This window comes from Mixophyes fleayi, chromosome 3, assembly GCF_038048845.1.
Source record: "Mixophyes fleayi isolate aMixFle1 chromosome 3, aMixFle1.hap1, whole genome shotgun sequence".
In the NCBI taxonomy this organism is placed as follows: domain Eukaryota; kingdom Metazoa; phylum Chordata; class Amphibia; order Anura; family Limnodynastidae; genus Mixophyes; species Mixophyes fleayi.
The window spans coordinates 328461133-328479217 of NC_134404.1; the positions used below are offsets into that span (position 1 = coordinate 328461133).

Sequence of the window (18085 nt, forward strand, 5' to 3'; positions counted from 1 at the left end):
TATTTTTTTTCTGAATGTTAACTATAGTGGTCATACAGGAAATCATATAGTAATATAAGGGGCCCTAAGCCATTAATCCTATACAAAATTACACCCCCACCCCCTGTACTAGAGCTACACTATCATCTAGTAAGAGGTGCTAAGTGCAGGGACTCCCCTCATGTAGCAGGAAACCCAGCTCCTAACGGCAACAGTTGTTACCGGGGCTCCACAATATAGAACTAGGAAATTAATTTAGCTAAACATCTTTAAATGGCAGTGGGAGGAGGAAGGGGTGGGCGACAAGCAGGAGAACCAATCACAAGCGTAATCCCTTGGTTGCAGCTCGTGATTGGTTCTCTTGCGTGCTCCTTTCTGATGCAACCACTCATGAAAACTGTACAAGGTGTAAGTGAAACAGAGGAGCTCTGAGGGGAGTGAAGCCCCTGCACTATAAAGTGCGCCCCCCCCCCCAGGCACCATATAGCAATTGCAATTTCTTTTCTTTTTTTTCTTTAAAGAAAAAAACAAGTCTCCTATCCTGTCTAGGTTAGACAGTGTACATCAGGTTTCCAATGTCCCAGCTTGGACAAATGTTATTAATATATGCAATTTGTAGGTAGTCCAGAAGAGTTTGTGAAACGGATTTTAACTTGAGCGACACGAGTTTGCAAGAAATTTATTTTTATTTGGATTTTATTGTTTTTCTTTAGAAAATAATTTACTTATTCTGCCCTGCCATTGGGCACTTTACAAATGGCACAAACCTTAATACAAAGATACAATATTTTTTTAAACCAGTAAAAAATAAAAAATATAAAAGGCAATCATAAAAACTGTAATAAATAAAACAGCTGTAGTCTTGACTCCTGGCTTTATTCTATTCAGATGTCGAAGTAAAAATAAGAGTAAAAGAAAAAAAAACACGTCAATAACGAAAGCCGAGGGACGTGGAGGGGGTCATACCTCCAGCCTGAACCTGGCTAGTAATGATAGGTGATCGGAGGAGTTGGTCTCGTTGGGGAGGCCGTTGGCGCTCCATAGGTCTTGCTCGGTGAGAAGTAACAGCCTCCCGAGAAGTTGCAGCCCACTGCACGGAGCACCTGGGAAGAGAAGAGACGAGACAGAGTCTGAGAGGTTGGTCAGTCACGTTTGGCTTCACCACAAGGGCTCTGTTGAGAGTGGGTTCTGCTCTAGGCTTTGTGAGTCACTATGTTGTGAATTAGTAATTGCCCTTCCCACAATATTATATCCCTCTTTCCAAAATAATTAGCGGCTGGCGAGAACCAAGCGGGGTATGGGAGATAAATGCAAAAAAAAACCAACCAAAAAACACCAGAGTATTCACTAGAAAGCCGTAGGTGCCTATCCAGTACGGCTCCCCCTCCTGCAGTTACAATATAGTCCTTGGGCCGCTTTGGGGTCCCCTGGGCTGGGTATGGCGCGCTGTTGGTGAGTAATACCTGTCTGTTATTTAATTGCTTATTTAATAGTTTGGTTTAGTTCTTTCTAGCCATGTTCCATGTATACTTATTAGCAATATCGTTAATAGTATTTGTGCCTTTCTACCACCCTCCCACCCCTTCCCCTCCCCCTTTACCCCATTGATATAATGTATAAAACATAGAGACACCTTATATATTAATACTTTTATGTTCAATATGTTGTTTGTTTTTTCCCCCAGTTATTTCCGCTTTAAATAAAGAGTTTAAAAAAAATAAAAAAAAACACCAGAGAGCAAAAACAATTTCTGCCCTAGACACACCCATGGTTTTCTTATAATACAGCACTGACCACAGGCATGGAATAACAAGCAAGACTTAACATGTCTGATCTCATCATAGCAATAACTAAAAGGTTTCAAGTCATTAGTTTCAGCATTAAAAAAAGTTGTATAGTTTTATATTAGTTTCGTTAGGGACATGATTTTTCTTTTTTATGTTGCAGCCGATAGAACGTTTCTTCCCACACTCCAAAGACATACCGGTAAGTTAAGACTAACGTGTGTGCGTTTGTGTGGTAAGCAATATAGATTGTAAGCTCCGCTGGGGCAGTGACCGGTGTGAATGATTACACATTCTCTAGTAAGCGCTAGAAAGAATAGTGAATAAACACCTGGTTGAGTGAATACGCCATTCCTTGCTGCGGAGTAGAAGATATAGTCCACAGTGACGGCAGACTTGGAGTGGCAGGTGGTGATCTCTGGCAAACCAGTGTCAGGGAAGAAGTGGGAATACACAGAGGACAGGTTGAAGTGGTGCTGTAAGCTGGAGCCCATCCTGTACGGGGATTGAGAGATATAAACATTAAAGACACAGCTGCAAACTAGGAGTTAGATTTACCAATATGTAAAAATGAAAACCAACCTTTTACCGGATTCCTCCGTCTTCTCAGCGTTCGGAACGGTTTCTTCTTTTAAACTCTCTTCTGAAAGATGGAATAAGCCTTTCATGTGTCATTGTACATATCCAGCTATTTATACCAACGGTTATGTCAACAGTTTACAGTTTTAGATGGAATATAGTGAATTCTAGAATATAAAAAAAACCAATTACAGACTCTCCAATGTTACAGTCAGTCAGGTGGAGAGGACAATGGAGATGAAGTTCAAGAATATTAGGAAAGTTACAAGAAAAATATAAAGGCCATTGTCTGAACAAGTCCATACTGTGCGGCCGACCTGTTGTGCAGCTCAGACAGACTCTACACTTAGCGCTACACCAGTGCTGGGCAACAAGCGGCCCCCTTCAAGCTTTCACCAGCTCCTTCCGGCTTTGTCGGTGGTTTTTTTTGTTATAGCTTGTAACACTTATATAAAATGCCTGCTGATCGGTTATTACAAATAGGTGTCTCTTTAATTAGATGTAGTGGTTTAACTGATTACTGAGTCTGTTTATTTTATTAATGTCTATATATTAGAATGCATATGACAGACATAGTTTTGGAGTTATGTATTTGTGCAGGCTGTGTGAAAAATTGGGGGAACTGCCCCCGCCCCATGTACTTGCCCTCTATACATCATCATCATCATCAATTTATATATATAGCGCCACTGATTCCGCAGCGCTGTACAGAGAACTCATTCACATTAGTCCCTGCCCCATTGGAGCTTACAGTCTAAATTCCCTAATATACACACAGACAAAGACACAGACAGACTAAGGTCAATTTTTAATAGCAGCCAATTAACCTATTAGTATGTTTTTGTATGGGAGGAAACCTGAGCACCCGGAGGAAACCCACGCAAACACGGGGAGAACATACAAACTCCTCACAGATAAGGCCATGGTCGGTAAAATGAACTCATGACCCCCGCGCTGTCAGGCAGAAGTGCTAACCACTTAGTCACCGTGCGTGCTACTTGGAGTCATCAAGCTACTGTATAACCGTAAGACTATATACAGACATTTAAAATATAGAGTTATAAAGTGCCTTTACAGGCCATTGTTTACTGTAAAAATAACTAATACATATTGGAAAAAGGTTAATTAACTGAAGAAAGTAAATAGTTTTAGTTATTACAGTATGGTCACAAATAAAGATACTAGGTGTAATACATCTCAGTAGGTGTTTAAATCAAACTAATACTGGAAGTTAATTTTAAGTACAAGCTATTTAAAGCCACAATAAGGGGGGGGGGTCCGGTCCTACTTCAGAAAGGCAGATAGAGGGCAGCTCAGTATGCCAAGACCACACTGTACAGTACTCTATACCTCCCCGCCATCCACTTGGTCCAGGCCATTCTCAATATTGTACTCTGATGTAGAGCTAGGGGCAATGGTGGCTGTAATTAGCATATTAGCCGGGTATGTTCAGCATACTAAACAGCATACCTATTGCCCAAGCTATGGAGCCTATGTCCAGCATCAAATCCTGTAGTTAACAAAAGTGATCCATTCAGAGGCGACAGGTCCTTTTTAAAAACACAGATCTTAAACAAGGGACATTTTCAGATTAGCTGATGGATCAGCAACAGTCTAAGATTTATATATAATAATAAAAAAAAAAAAAAAAGACTAAACAGAGCAGGCTAAATAGAAAGATTCTGGTCTTTAGTGAAAAGTTGAAACGTTGCAGTGTTCAAGCTAGTTGCTAAATGTTCTATTGCCACGTAAAAATTTGGCACAATTTTAGGGATTTAACCAGGGCCGTCACTAGGGCTGTGCGACAGGGGTGACCGCCCAGGGCGCAATGCTGAAAGGGGGTGCAATTTAGGAATATATGTCAATATAGTCACATGACCGCCTCATCACATGATCTCCACTGCGCAGTGCAGGGAAGTCATGCAGCATATCCGAAGGAGCGAGTTCACGGTGCAGCCCCTTTGAAAGCTGGAGGGAAGAACATTCGACTCTACACCCATTGTTGTCCATCACCGATATAAATGTTTTAGAGAAACATACAGGAGGACAGTAATATAAAGTAATGTATTAACCAACAGTTGCAGAGTGGTCTGAAAATGCAGGAATTTATTTTTTTCAACCCTCATTTAACAAACTGTACCCTAGAAAATATATTAGAGCAAAGTTCTTTAAGGCAATGTCGTACCTGTCTTATCTCCATCCTTAGGGGCGTTATACACACATTTCTGGTTGATGCCCAATGTTTCAGGCCAAATTGGAATAGATAAAATCCTTTGCCCTCTGGGGTACCATTCTTGGCCCGAGACCTGCAGAAACCCATCCAGGCATTAGGAGTGTTAAGATATTATAAAAAATTCTTACTAGATAATTGTCACTTTTCTGCCTTTTGTGCGATTCAGACATTAGATTCAATGCAAACTACCCAATATTGACCTATTCAAGATGGGCCTCCGTAACCCTGACCTACATTTAAAGAGACAGCCTCACAAATACAATTCATACTTTGGACTATCCTCAAAATACCTGTATTCTTGTTTTAGATATTTGGCTTCATACATGAATATTTTGATTTTCCTTAGATGCAGTGTCTTCAGATTTTTATAATAATTAAGTGCAATAGGATGCCAGACACTTATTATATTGACCTCTTCCAGGTTTTATATTATCCTACAATTCCCAAGAAGAGGACGATCACCAAAATATGATCAAGTCGGATACCTGGGCAGCTGCTGTAACATCAGATTTGCCAAGACAGTAGAATCCACATTAACGCATTGCTGTTCTTTTTCTATAAAGCTAAATTCAGCTTAAACAAGAAGGCAAAATTATATCTATACAACAGTAGAAATTATTTTTGACTAGAGCTCAGCTTTCACTTAATATACTCAATTGAAAAGGATATATCGATCTACAGAAAGTCATAGCTATGGCTACAAAAAAAAACAGGGTTCCTTCAATACAGAAAGTCTAGACACTGAAGCATTGCATAAAAATAATGCGTCTCTTGCTTCTGTGAGGTGTACCAATATGTCCCCCACAAATGTGGGGTGCTCTAGATGCTGTATTACCGTTTGTGGTTAATAGGTTACAGTATAGAGACAATCAGCATTAGACACTTGTACAGAGTTGTAAGCTATTTTGGGACAATTTTAGATATAAACTGAATTTACTAGTTTTGCTATTCCGAGTTGTAACATGAGCCTCTTTGTCTGAGACGTTATTAGGGTGTGCGTTTCCCTGCCTTAATGCCACATAAAACGGATCAGTACCTTCCCAATGGTCAAGCCCTTATAATCGAGGGCTCCTTCCTTAATAAACCGGTGCAGGGGTGACCCAGGTACGGAGTTAAAATCCCCACATAGGACAATGGGGCAGAAGGTCCCATCCTGCATCCGGGCGACCTCTGTGATCTCCGCCAGGAGAATGGCCAGCTGGGTGAGCTTTATATCCCCGCGTCGGGGATTGTACAGCAGGTGGGTATTTGCCACGCAGACCGCCGGAGCGGCTCCTCCCGTGCTGGGCTGCAGCATCAGTACCAGGCCGATGTTGTCCCGGTCTAGTAGAGCTATGTTGTGTCTGAAGTATTCCACCGGTTTCACCAACAGCAAATTGAATTTATCAGATTTGAAGCAGATGGCGCAGCCGTCGGGTTTACTTCCGGTACGAGCTTTGTACTCGCAGCAGTACCCTGAAACACAGACAAACAACCTTCAGCCAGCGTCGGTCTGTTAGAGTTATACAGGAGACAAAGGTGAGTTAGTGCTTTCAACTGTGTATGCTCATATACTTTGATAGCTGGATACTGCAGCATAGAGTCATGGGTTATGTATATGGACGCAAGATATATTCAATTGCCAAACATTTAACATGCATTCATGTATTGCTGCTAATGGAATAAAAATTAAATACTAATTATTTTAAAAAGAGTTGACTTTTATGGTTATACTTTATTATCTGGGTTTGTGAATATTATATTATGTGGTTTTATAGAGGTATTTTAGTGAAGTCCTAACCACCCCAATCACAGCTGGGATTTAATGGATTAAAGTACGTGGGGAAGTGTTGGGATCCAGAACACTATTTAATGGATGACAGAGGTCGTTCTAGCTTTGTAAACAAAACGAGTCAGCAGTTGAAATAGACCGCATGCAGCACGATGGCTCAGTGGGTTTCCTCCGGGTGCTCCGGTTTCCTCCCACACTCCAAAAACATACTGATAGGTTAATTGGCTGCTATCAAAATTGACCTTAGTCTGTGTATATTAGGGAATTTAGACTGTAAGCCCCAATGGAGCAGGGACTGATGTGAGCGAGTTCTCTGTACAGCGCTGCGGAATTAGTGGCGCTATATAAATAGATAGTGATGATGAAATACATAATAAAATAAAAACATGAAACTTGGGGCGATTTAATCAGAACACGCTGCATACCTAAGGCTTCCAAATTGGGTTTGATCTGTTCTCTGTAGTGATTTTCTTGTACTTCTTGTAAACAAAGAATCTGCAACAATAGTAAGATCTTTACAAACACATGGAAAAGCTCAAGATTTCCACCATCTTTTAAAATGCCACCCTTGTTATGACACCAATTTTGATAATATGATGTCAAAGGTCATAAGCACTACAAAAAAAAACCAAAAAAAAACATATTTGTGAAATATTAGAGACGAATATAGTTTAAATCCATTTTTTTTTTCTTCAAAGAAGGTTAATTAATAATTCTCAGGTATTCTATTATAGAACGATGCAATCCACAATAAATTAGGGTCATTCTATTTTGTTTCCTCAGATTTAGTTTCTAGCAAAGAGAATCTTTGACAATATATCTAGCCTGCAAGAGGCAAGAAAGCAGAATTTCAGAATAACCAAAGCTTAAACGGATTTTGGCTTGAGCGTTAAAAGGTGAAATACAGGTCAAACTCACGTCAGCATTCATTTCCTGCAGCTCATGTAAAATATTTGGGAGCCGGTAATTCCAGAACAGGTACGGCCTCCGACAATGGCTGTACAGACTACAGTTGTCCTCCAGCAGGTCCTGGGAAAGGATGTTATAGGACATCACGGTGAAGTCAAACTTTCTTTCTCTAGGTCTCTCACGGTAAAGGTGGCCGAAATCCTCCCACCTCCTCTTAGCTCCCGCTGTTGAGAAAGCAATTCAATTTATTTGTATCATTATGTATAGTGTACTTAAGTTATACAGTACATACAAAAATCAAGGCATTTTTCACATCATGACATCAAAATGGATTTATTCAGGAATTCTAACCGATAATCAAAGCAATCAGATTCTAGCTATCGTTTATCTTGTACATTCTTAAAAATAAAAAAAAATAACAAAAAGCTGGAATCTGATTGGCTGCTATGGGCAACACCTCCATTTTTTTTTATTTTTAGAAGGTTTGATAAATCTACCCCGGTAACTGCCAGCGTTTCCAAAGGTCTCTTGGTGACCTCCCTCTAACGTGTTTTTCTCACACAGATGCTCAGGCGGAGAATGGTATGTTCTAGACAAAGTACAGTTATTCTCTTCATATCTAGATAATGACTTTGTAGTAACCTGGGGAGGGTTAGAATGTGTTTCAAAACTTCCAATATCCTCCCCCTGACTAATGAAAACTGCCATCTTTTTCTTGGATTTGGTTTGAATGTTCTTTAACCTTCCTGACCAAAGACTCCCAGGTGTAATTGCAGCTACAGTTACTTCTACAGGTGGAAAAAATAAAAACTTTCAAACTTTTTTTTTATTATTTGTAATTAAGAAAATGCTTTAGTTTTTATATGTATTTTGTATTGATCACTAGTAAATATTCCCCAATAAATCCATTTGGATACCATAATGCAAGGATTTAAAATTAGCAAAATGCCAGACAGGGAATAAGTTTTATTGTTACCACTGATCAGTATAATTTGGCCACTGATGGCAGATATCCGTTACATTTAATCACTGCTGAGAATGGCATTGTGGCTCACACTTATGTTAACGAGCGTGAATTAGGGGAAGAGTTTATCCAATGTTTTTCTGGACATTTTTAGAAACAGGAATCTGTACTTGATAAGCACCAGTCTCTGACGCACAATGGAGACAGTTTGTGATCTCAACAAATTTTCAGGAGAATGCAGCGAATAAATATATTAGGGATCAGTGAGGTACTTTATAATCTGTATACATTTGACGCATAGTGTACTAGACTGCATTCTATTGAATGTTGGTTCAGTAAACAAAGGCGAGTTCCTCGGTGATGTCACGGTTCCCTACTGCAGTCCCTTATGTATTTGTGCAGCCCACAAAGTGTGTGAAGACAACATATGCTATTCAAGCAGGTTTTATTTTCTCTACCACCACAGGGTTAAACACAAGTAACAGGCTCGCACCCTTGCCGAGACCCACCTAGTGAGCTCTGAAGCTACGGTCCTTACCTTTGACTTCCGTTTGTGGGCTGGACACCTCCGATGTCCCATGCATCGGTGGAACTCTTAAATCACTGGCCGGAGGATAGGGTCGTTTTGGCCACGGTCTATGTCCCTGTTCTTCGTCCTCTGCACTTTTCCTACGTTTTCGAACGGATTCATCGTCTTTGGAGCTCATATTGCAATAAGGAATCTGAAGCCACGGTGACCGAGGGGGAAACCAGGAAAAGTGATGGGCTGCTTGGAAGGCAGTTCTTTGAGGGACTAACACGTTGTAGGGTCTTAAATGTTGATAAGGATGATGGCTGATCACGGATGGGTAAGGAGGCCGGGGATGATGTCCAGTCCACCATGGGCATCGAAACCAGCTTCCACTCATAAATGGAGACCGTGGGGGACTAACACGGCCAACACATCTACTGCCCACGCTCTGCAGATGATGAGGGAACATCGGACACCCTGAAAAGAAAAGGCCCATTAAGCAAAAAATGTTAGGACAAAGTATTAAACATTATAACATACACACAAACCAAGTTCATCTTATGGACAATGGACCCGCGGGGCGTGAAGACCATTCAAGCCACTGTCGGAGATCAGTCAGCTTAAATGGAGGAGGGGTGATATTCAAGAGGAACCATTCCCAAAAATCTTAACCACAATAGGAAATTAAAGTTCACTGGATGCACTTTCCCCATTTGACAACGGTTAGAAAATGTTCAACAATGGACCAGCTTTCTGTTTAGTTTGACAAACACTAAAATTATGTCACAATAAGTATTTTCTATGAACCAATAGTACAGTCAGTGACTAAAGCGAGGCTTCTGGTAACTAAAGTATTCTAGATCTAGTGACCCATCACACAGAAGAATCTTTGTTACTATAGATAGGAATGTTTAGTGACAACTGCAGTGTGTTTGTGATTGAGAAAAACAAAGCAAACTATCAAAATGTGAGCCAAAGTATTAAAGAACAATTAAAGCTTCTATCTGCCATTGAATCACATGCATGAAAATAACTAAACTAGTTACACACAAATAAATCTATCCACCATGGTCCCTCTCACTCCCCTGCAGCACAGTGTCACATTAAGAGGGAGGGGATTTTGACTGACAACTAGGCACGCTTGCTTTACAGAAATACAGTCTGAGTTGGTTGATTAATACAGTGACAGGCCCAGTATATAGTCACAGCAACTTAGTCTTTTGAGCTGAATCAGATCCCATCAGGACACTGTGCTAGGGATGTGGAAAGAGGGTCAATAATGGAGTGGAAAGGTAAAGCTTTTTAAACAGAGATACAGGTTAAAGTTAAACAATGGAATTTACCATCATTTAAGTTTTGTGGCCCTTTAAATGTGACTGTCACACCATTTAACTGCACATAGCATGCAACATAAAATAAGATCCTGGAATGCTAGTTTCAAGATGCTCGTTACATGATTCAGGCAACATTTGTGGAGTTTACTAGCATGTAGGGGACTGGACAATTGTGGTGAGGAAAAGCAGCATTGTCAGACACACAGCAGAGGGCGACCACTGTTACCCTCCATCTTTTATTCACACGGAGTAAAAGTGTTCTTTTTATTGAAAGCCCTCGCACGATGCTTTTGTGGTGAAAATTTCAGTCCTTCTCCAAGGAGAAAGGGCCCCCCTAAAACCCAAACAGGTAAATTAGGGGGCAAGGGTTTTCAGACCTCCTTTTTCGCAAGGTTAGGGGGGGGCACTTTAACCTGGGATCCATCGGAGCTTCACCCAGGGTTCAAAACTCTCCCAGCCCCAGAAGGGAGAGCATCGGAGGGGTTCAGGGAAGTTGGAACCTCAGGGCCATGCCAACCCCTCCTAGATCTTCCAGGCTACGGCGCCCATAAGACCGTACCCACACCCCAAAGAACCAGTGAAACGAAAAACATAAAAGTGACAGACAGAAGGTGAAATAAATACGTGCCGAGTGGTTGCGGCCCCAGCCTAATGGCTGGGCTATTATAAGGAAGCTATTAAAAGGAAGTTGTGTGTAAATGAGAGGTATAAATGTGCTAGGTGCCAATGACATCACATGCCAAGGTGCAGCACGATTTATGGCACCCCCAGGACTCCACTCCAGGGGCACATTTAGTGCAGGGCTTTCAATGTTACCTCCCGGACCAATCATAGTGCTGCACTCGATCAAAGTCAAAATGACAGTAGGAGTTATCCTAATAAAGATAGATAGAGATTATTATATATATATATATATATATATATATATATATATATATATATATATATATATATATATATATATATATATACACATATATATATATACATACATACACACACACACACACACTTTCAGGGAAACATTATTCTTGGTAGAGACCTTCTTATATTGCTGAATCTCCAGCATTTACAGCAGTAAACAACCAGCAGAGTTATTGCTCTGTTCCCTGACTACATACCCTGCCCATTCCACATATCAGCTTTAGCAGCGTCCTGAAGCTCCAGGTGGTAAATAGGACTCATGTGATACTGACCTGACCGTCACTGTCCTCCGGCTGCTACAAGAGCTGGGAACCAGTCACCATTACCCGGCTCCATGACCGTGCAAGGCATGATGGGAGCAGAATGGAACACTGTACTAGATTGGTCTGCCGGCTCCGGCCGCTGATTGGCCAGAGCGCTGTGAACTGATACATTGTAACAGTCTGCTGATCACATGACGAGTAACACGCTGGAAAGCAGTAGAATAATGTAACACTGCCTTTAAAGATAAAACAATAATGGACGTGTATAACCTGTTTATACTGGGTTTTAGAGAAATATGTGGTACATTAAGGTTTTTGTAATATCTTGACAAATACAATGAAGGATGATGGTTACAATGCAGGTCAATTAATTTTAATTACTTTCTCTCCTCCAGCTTTGTACTAAATACTGAAGCATGTGTGTGTTTAACAAAGCCTTTATATTATCTAGACCCTTGGAAAACTGCTCTGTAGATACAACTTTTTTTTTTATAAAGAGGATTTAAGCAACAAGGATCTTTGTAATGCATGCATTTACATAATTAATGGCAAGAAACAACCAGAGCTGGATTAAGGCTTCGGGGGGCCCGGGGCACTTAAGACAGGGGGGCCCCTAAAATCTAAAATTAAGGGCATAGTGACACATCCTGCATTACATCACCTACAGCCCACAGTATGACACTTACAGCTCTCCCAGAGGGCTCGCTTAGGTTGTCTGCATAAGAAAAATCATTGCTTCCACAAACTAAAATACTGTACATTAAAACAATCATCAAAACACCACATTAAAATGGGTATTGACACCACACATTAAAACTAGCAATGATATCACACATTAAAAATAAAATTTATAATGCACATTAAAACTAGCAATGATACCGCCACCCTCCTACAGACAAAAAAACGGCATTGTTGTGTACACCATTGGACAGTCACGAAAAATTGGGATTGTCCCACTAGAATCACAAAATTTCATAGACTTTGCTGCTCTCTCCTACCTGTTCTTCTCACTTTCACCACCTGTGCTGCAGGTTTCTTTAGTTGCGGCTTGTCTGGATCCTGGAATGTTAGGGGCCCTATTTGGGGAAAAAAAATGGATACATTTAGAAAATTACAGCCACCCCCGGCGTTAAATCAGTACCACCCATGATTAATAATTAGGCCTTTCGCCAGCCCCAACATTAAAATAATAGTATTCACATTTAATAAATAAACCTATTTCCCTCCCTACAAACAGCCCCAGCAATAAATTAATAGTATTTACATTTCAGAAATATACCTATTTCCCGCAACCGTCACTGCCATTAAATAATTCATAGGCACATTTAATAAAGGGACCTCATTCTCCCCAAACCACCCCATCTTAAATTAATTGTCCCCGCTATTGTGTCTCTCCCCCCCCCTTTTTCCTCATGCTGTGCCTCTCACCCTTTTTTCCTATACTGTGCCTTTCTCCCCCCTTTTTTCGCATGCTGTGCCTCTCCCCCTTTTTCCTTACTGTGCCTCTCTTCTCCCCCTTTTTCCTCCATACTGTGCCTCTCTTCTCCCCCTTTTACCTCCATACTGTGCCTCTCTTCTCCCCCTTTTACCTCCATACTGTGCCTCTCTTCTCCCCCTTTTACCTCCATACTGTGCCTCTCTTCTCCCCCTTTTACCTCCATACTGTCCCTCTCTTCTCCCCCTTTTTCCTCCATACTGTCCCTCTCTTCTCCCCCTTTTTCCTCCATACTGTCCCTCTCTTGTCCCCCTTTTTCCTCCATACTGTGCCTCTCTTCTCCCCCTTTTTCCTCCATACTGTCCCTCTCTTCTCCCCGTTTCCTCCATACTGTGCCTCTCTTCTCCCCCTTTTTTCTCCATACTGTCCCTCTCTTCTCCCCCTGTTTCCTCCATACTGTGCCTTTCTGCGTTATTCCCTTTTTTTTTTAACTTACCTTTCTTTTAGCTTCTTTCTTCTCTTCTGTCTTCTGGTTTCTTTCTTGGTCCTCTCCGCGCTGATACTCACTGAATGACAGGCGTGACTTGATGACGTCACGCCTGTCATTCAGTGTTGACAGTGCAGAGAGGAGGGAGGAGGAAGGACGCCAGCGCCGCGGTGAGGTAAGTAGTGTATCTTTTTTTTTTTTTTACTACCTGGCTCCCCCCACCAACGAAGGGAGCCCCCCGCCCCCCGCCGACGCCGACGCCGCCGCTGCCGGCACCATTAAAAAAAAAAAGAAGAAAAATAAAATCAGTAGAAGTTATGCGCGCGGCGGCGGGGGGCCCTCGGAGAGAGGGGGGCCCGGGGCACGTGCCCCCTGTGCCCCCCCCTTAATCCGGCTGTGGAAACAACAAATATAAAGATTTCACAATTTTCTCTTCATTGACAATGATTTCTGATCTTTAAAAGTGACTATGTACATTATTAAACATTATTTAAAGCAAAGCAGTTTTTTTTATTTTTGGCTTATTAAATAAAACCACAGTCTACAATTTGTACCCAATATTCTTCAAAGGCTCTACACCAATAGTACCAGATTTTCAATATTTGACCCTAAAAAATTTTGTGTCTATTTTTCAGCATTGAACAAATGCACAGTAAAATTCCTCTGCATTTTATATTAAAAAGTCTTACCATAGTTTCATTTTCTGGTCTTTGAAAGTTATACCTAAATAACGGTGACTTAGTGGTTAGCATTTCTTCTTCACAGCACTGGGATCATGAGTTCAATTCCTGACCAAGGCCTTATCAGTGTGGAGTTTGTATGTTCTCCCCGTGTTTGCATAGGTTTCTTCCCACACTCCAAAAAAAACATACTTGTAGGTTAATTGGTTGCTATTAAATTGACCTTAGTCTCTCTCTCTGTGGAGCAGGGACTGATGCGAGTTCTCTGTACAGCGCTGAAGAATTAGCAGCACTATATAAATAGCTGATGATGGCGTATTCAAAATTAAAATCTAAATTATAATAACATTTTGTAAACATGACATGTTGGGGATTGTAGTACAGTGCATGATGTGCTTAGAACCACCTGGTCAGCAGCAAAGTGAGCAGGGAAATTATTTTAAAATATTGACAATAGGTCACAGCACCCAGCAGGGTTACTGCTCAGTAAGTGGAATCACCAGTGCAGACAAAATATCATTCATTTGTTGCACATTGCATGGTCAGACTATAGCTTGGGCCGGAGACAAGTACATTTTTAGAGATCTTCACATGATCTGCTATGTTTCAGTGGTGTAACAGAGTATAGAGTGGAACAGGAGATTATCCAGTAATCATGTGTTTTGTGTACCTTTTGTTGCTATAAAAAAACAACAAAAAAAAACACACACACACACACACACACGACACCTGTTGGTGTGAGGCCTAATATTACCAGATCAATGGATTAATCAGGGCAGTGGCGCACGCAGGGGAGGTTTCTGGTTCTCCAGAAACCCCTCCCCTCCGCGAAGAACAGTGTCCCTACATAGCGGCACTGTACTATACAGCATCCGCGGCGCTGTCAAAGAAGCTTCCGCGGCGGTGCTTCTTTGACAGCGCCACGGCTGCTGTTCATTGCCGCCAAAATGGATCTGCTGCGCATGCGCGGCTGCATGCGCAGCAGCTCTCTCTATGTTTTTTTTTTTTGGGGGGGGGGTAACCCCCTCCTCAAAAATCCTGCGTGCGCCCCTGCAGGGCCACCTATACAATATGCCTGTAATTGCTAACTTACCAGAGCCAGAAAAAAAACATAGTGCCTGTAATCAGGGGGCCATCAGACATTGTGGGGCCCAGTACACATAAAAAGTCTGGGCCTCCATACCCCTTCACCTCAACCCTCCCCCCAGTTGGCCATAGAGGGGATGCAGTAGTTAACCATGGAGTCCAGAACATCCACATGCCCCTCAGACCACTATATACACATATCAGACCCCTCCACATGTCCCCTTAGAAATTTAGACTCCTCGAGACTCTTCGGCACTGTCACTGATGAGAATAAGATCTGATTCAATGCAGACGGAGATTGACTTTACCAATGTGGCCAGAGCACTCGTCGTCTTTCAGCAGTGGGAAGAGGAGTGTGACATCAATTCACACCATCACTTAACTGCAACTGTCACGCACTGTGGTGTGGACAGGCAACTGTCACTGGTGTGGGAGGAGCAGAGAAACTCACTGCCGCCTGATCATTGGTGGGCTTTGTGGGGATTACGGGCCTCTTACATTGGCACTCCGAGTACCACCCCCCCTGAAGGCAGCCCTGCCTGTAATTACCTTCCCAGAACCAGGAATTAGTGTGTGCATGTGATTACCAACTGTCTATAGCCAGAAACTAACAATGTACTTGCAATTAACAACTACCAGCAACTGATACTCTGCCTCTGATTATCAGCTGCCCGTTGCTAGGAACTAGCACAGTACCCATCTTCACCAACTGCCTGGAGCCAGGAACTAGCACAGGGACTGTATCCATGAATATCTATCTCCACCGTCACCCATCATTTTTATGATGTTACCTTACGTATAAAGTGTTTACCCCACCTCTTAGATTTTAAGCCGGTTTAGGCAGGGTCATAGTTACCTTTAGTTTAATTTCATATAGGTTTGTATCACAATTCCCTCAATGTAGAGGGCCAAGTACTATTTTGTGAGCTATATAAATAAAATATACTAAATATGCATCAGTTGCATTGATTGCAATCTCTTTTAAAATTACATGGTACATGTTTTTTTTTTTTTTTAATGTTTCCCCAATTAATCAGCTGATTTGGTAAGCTTTTTGCACAGCAGAAGACATGCATTGAGCCTTTTAAAATAAATGGTCACCTGACCATCAGTAACTAATACCTGTACAAATGAAGTTGGCATAAAAGGCTTTACAAACAGCCTTATTCCCCCTCTGCTATTTAGTCATCACAAGGTAAAGACTAAAAATGACAACAGGGGGTAAATATTATGTTCTTATCTCAACCTCAAATCTGTAACTAGCCATTGGAAAATATACAAATAAATTATATACAACTAGTTCCTTTCAGCATTAGCCAAAGAAAAATGGCTAATGTATTTTTCCTATTTTTAATTGAAAAGGTAAATGCAAACATAGAGTTACCATACCTGATCCCAGTTACTATACCTTTGAAGGAACAAAGCTACTGGGTATTCTTAAAAAGTAACAATCTCAACCATTACTTGTCAGTTAAAAAATAAATAAAAAAAAATCACTACCTCGTCTTTTGTTAGTCAGCATGTCCGTTTGTATTTCCACAAATAACCCCCCAAACAAGTTCACTGCTAACAACTTGGGGCAACTGCTTTATTCTCTGAACTAGGAAGTGTGCGATCAGATTAATCCTTTAAACCCACAACTAGGCCCTTTAAACATGATTCATTTCATCTGGTACAAAATACTTTGCTTCTGATTCCCCACTTATTTTCCTATAGTAGGAACCTGGGTTTAATGAATTAATGAATTAATTGAATGATGATTGTGAAAGGTGTTTTTTTTTTTTACATCAACTCAGACAATTACCATATGTAACGCACTGCAAGTAAAATATTGCAGTATATGTATGACTGATCCCAGATTATGCATGAATCAGCTGTGGAACAGCACAGACATGATTTTCCAGTGTGTTGGTGTGACCTCTGGTTACATGTGAACAGCAGACTGTGCAAGCACAGAGATCATTAAAGCAAAAAGAAAACAAGCACAACCTGCTAATGCAGCATTTCAAGCAGGGACGTTAACACTAAATTTTCAGGCCCCATAATGAAGTTTTGGGGTGTAGCGTGGTGATGTTGATTCATCCAAGTTTGGCTTCTGGAACTGAAAGCCAAAATGTGCCAGCCCTTATGTATGCTGAAAAGAACAGAACAGGGGCCTCAGTTGCTAATGGACCATCATTGTTGCAGCTGTGTCCCCACCCCTCTCTCCCACTGCCTGCATGTCTCATGTGTGCAGCAGGAAGACTCAAGACAGCAATAGATGAAGAGGGTAAGCCTGTGTTGGCTGACCTGTGACACTCCAGGTCTTGTGAAACTACAAATCCCAGCATACCCTTAGATTGTACGCGCCTTAGAGCAGGGTCATCTTTCCTCCTGTCTTCACCACTTTTAACTCTGCTCTCCAGCTACCTAGCCCTCCTCCTCGAGTACCCTCTCCCCCCTGGGGGTCTCCCTGTCATCCGCACCCTCCCTCTTTGGCTCCGTTGTATGCAGACCTTCCCCTCTCCCCTCCCCCACCCCTCTAGCTGTGCTTACGGTTTACTGTACTGTGCTGTCTCACCTCATATTGTAATTTCGTTTGTCCCTGTACGGCGCTACGGACACCTAGTGGCACCCTATAAATAAAAATTATTAATAATAATAATACCCTTCCAGCAATAAGCTACTAAGGAGTGTCACAGGTTAGCCAACACTGGGGTAAGCCAGGCAAAGTCTAAAATCATAGCCACACCCCACGCATGCTGTTCGCGCACACTGGCGGCGTGGCGTGGCGTGGCGTGGAAACCTATCTCTACAAATCCTGCGTTTGCCCCTGAGCCACAGTATTTCAGCCACTCTCAGTGTATACAGCACAGTACTGCCCGCTATGGGGCACCATCATGACAGAATCCAGCCAGCAAAGTGCCAGTGTAATCTAGTATATATTATACTTATTTATATGGCTCTTATGAAGAGCTACAAAGTATTCATTCTACAGGATGTTGTGATTGTTATCTCCTATAAAGCATAATAAACCTACTGTACCTAAATGAGACATGTTGTATAACAATACTCAGTCTCAGCCAATAAGAGCGCCTGACACAAACCATGTCTCTGAGATTATTGATGCTCAGTCACCACCAATCAGGAGAGAGAGATGTTTCAGC

General features: G+C 41.7%; 1 protein-coding gene across 3 annotated transcripts; it reads right to left on the reverse strand.

Moving 5' to 3' along the window:
• Nucleotides 1-646: 646 nt before the first annotated feature.
• Nucleotides 647-16513, reverse strand: ANGEL2 (angel homolog 2). Of its 3 annotated transcripts, none has more exons than XM_075204235.1 (9): nucleotides 16440-16513; nucleotides 8758-9207; nucleotides 7265-7479; nucleotides 6772-6841; nucleotides 5612-6030; nucleotides 4528-4648; nucleotides 2346-2406; nucleotides 2095-2258; nucleotides 647-1082 (listed from the first exon to the last, which is right to left on the reverse strand). In XM_075204235.1, exons 1-9 carry the CDS (start codon nucleotides 16459-16461, stop codon nucleotides 940-942), a joined length of 1665 nt encoding a protein of 554 aa, XP_075060336.1. In that variant the 5' UTR covers nucleotides 16462-16513; the 3' UTR covers nucleotides 647-939. The 3 variants fall into 3 exon arrangements, with proteins under 3 accessions (XP_075060336.1, XP_075060337.1, XP_075060335.1); XM_075204236.1 differs by lacking the exon at nucleotides 16440-16513 and adding an exon at nucleotides 11261-11369; XM_075204234.1 differs by lacking the exon at nucleotides 16440-16513 and adding an exon at nucleotides 11186-11255.
• Between the last annotated feature and the right edge of the window lie 1572 nt (nucleotides 16514-18085).

What these genes read in the sequence shown, in the direction of transcription:
- ANGEL2 (XM_075204234.1), bottom strand. Translation starts at nt 11,249, where the DNA reads ATGAGTCCTATTTACCACCTGGAGCTTCAGGACGCTGCTAAAGCTGAT. An exon ending in TAAGGATGGAGATAAGACAG is followed by an intron (nt 2,407 to 4,527) that starts GTACGACATTGC and finishes TCCATCTTTCAG; the next exon opens with AAGAGAGTTTAAAAGAAGAA. An exon ending in ACGGAGGAATCCGGTAAAAG is followed by an intron (nt 2,259 to 2,345) that starts GTTGGTTTTCAT and finishes ATCCCCGTACAG; the next exon opens with GATGGGCTCCAGCTTACAGC.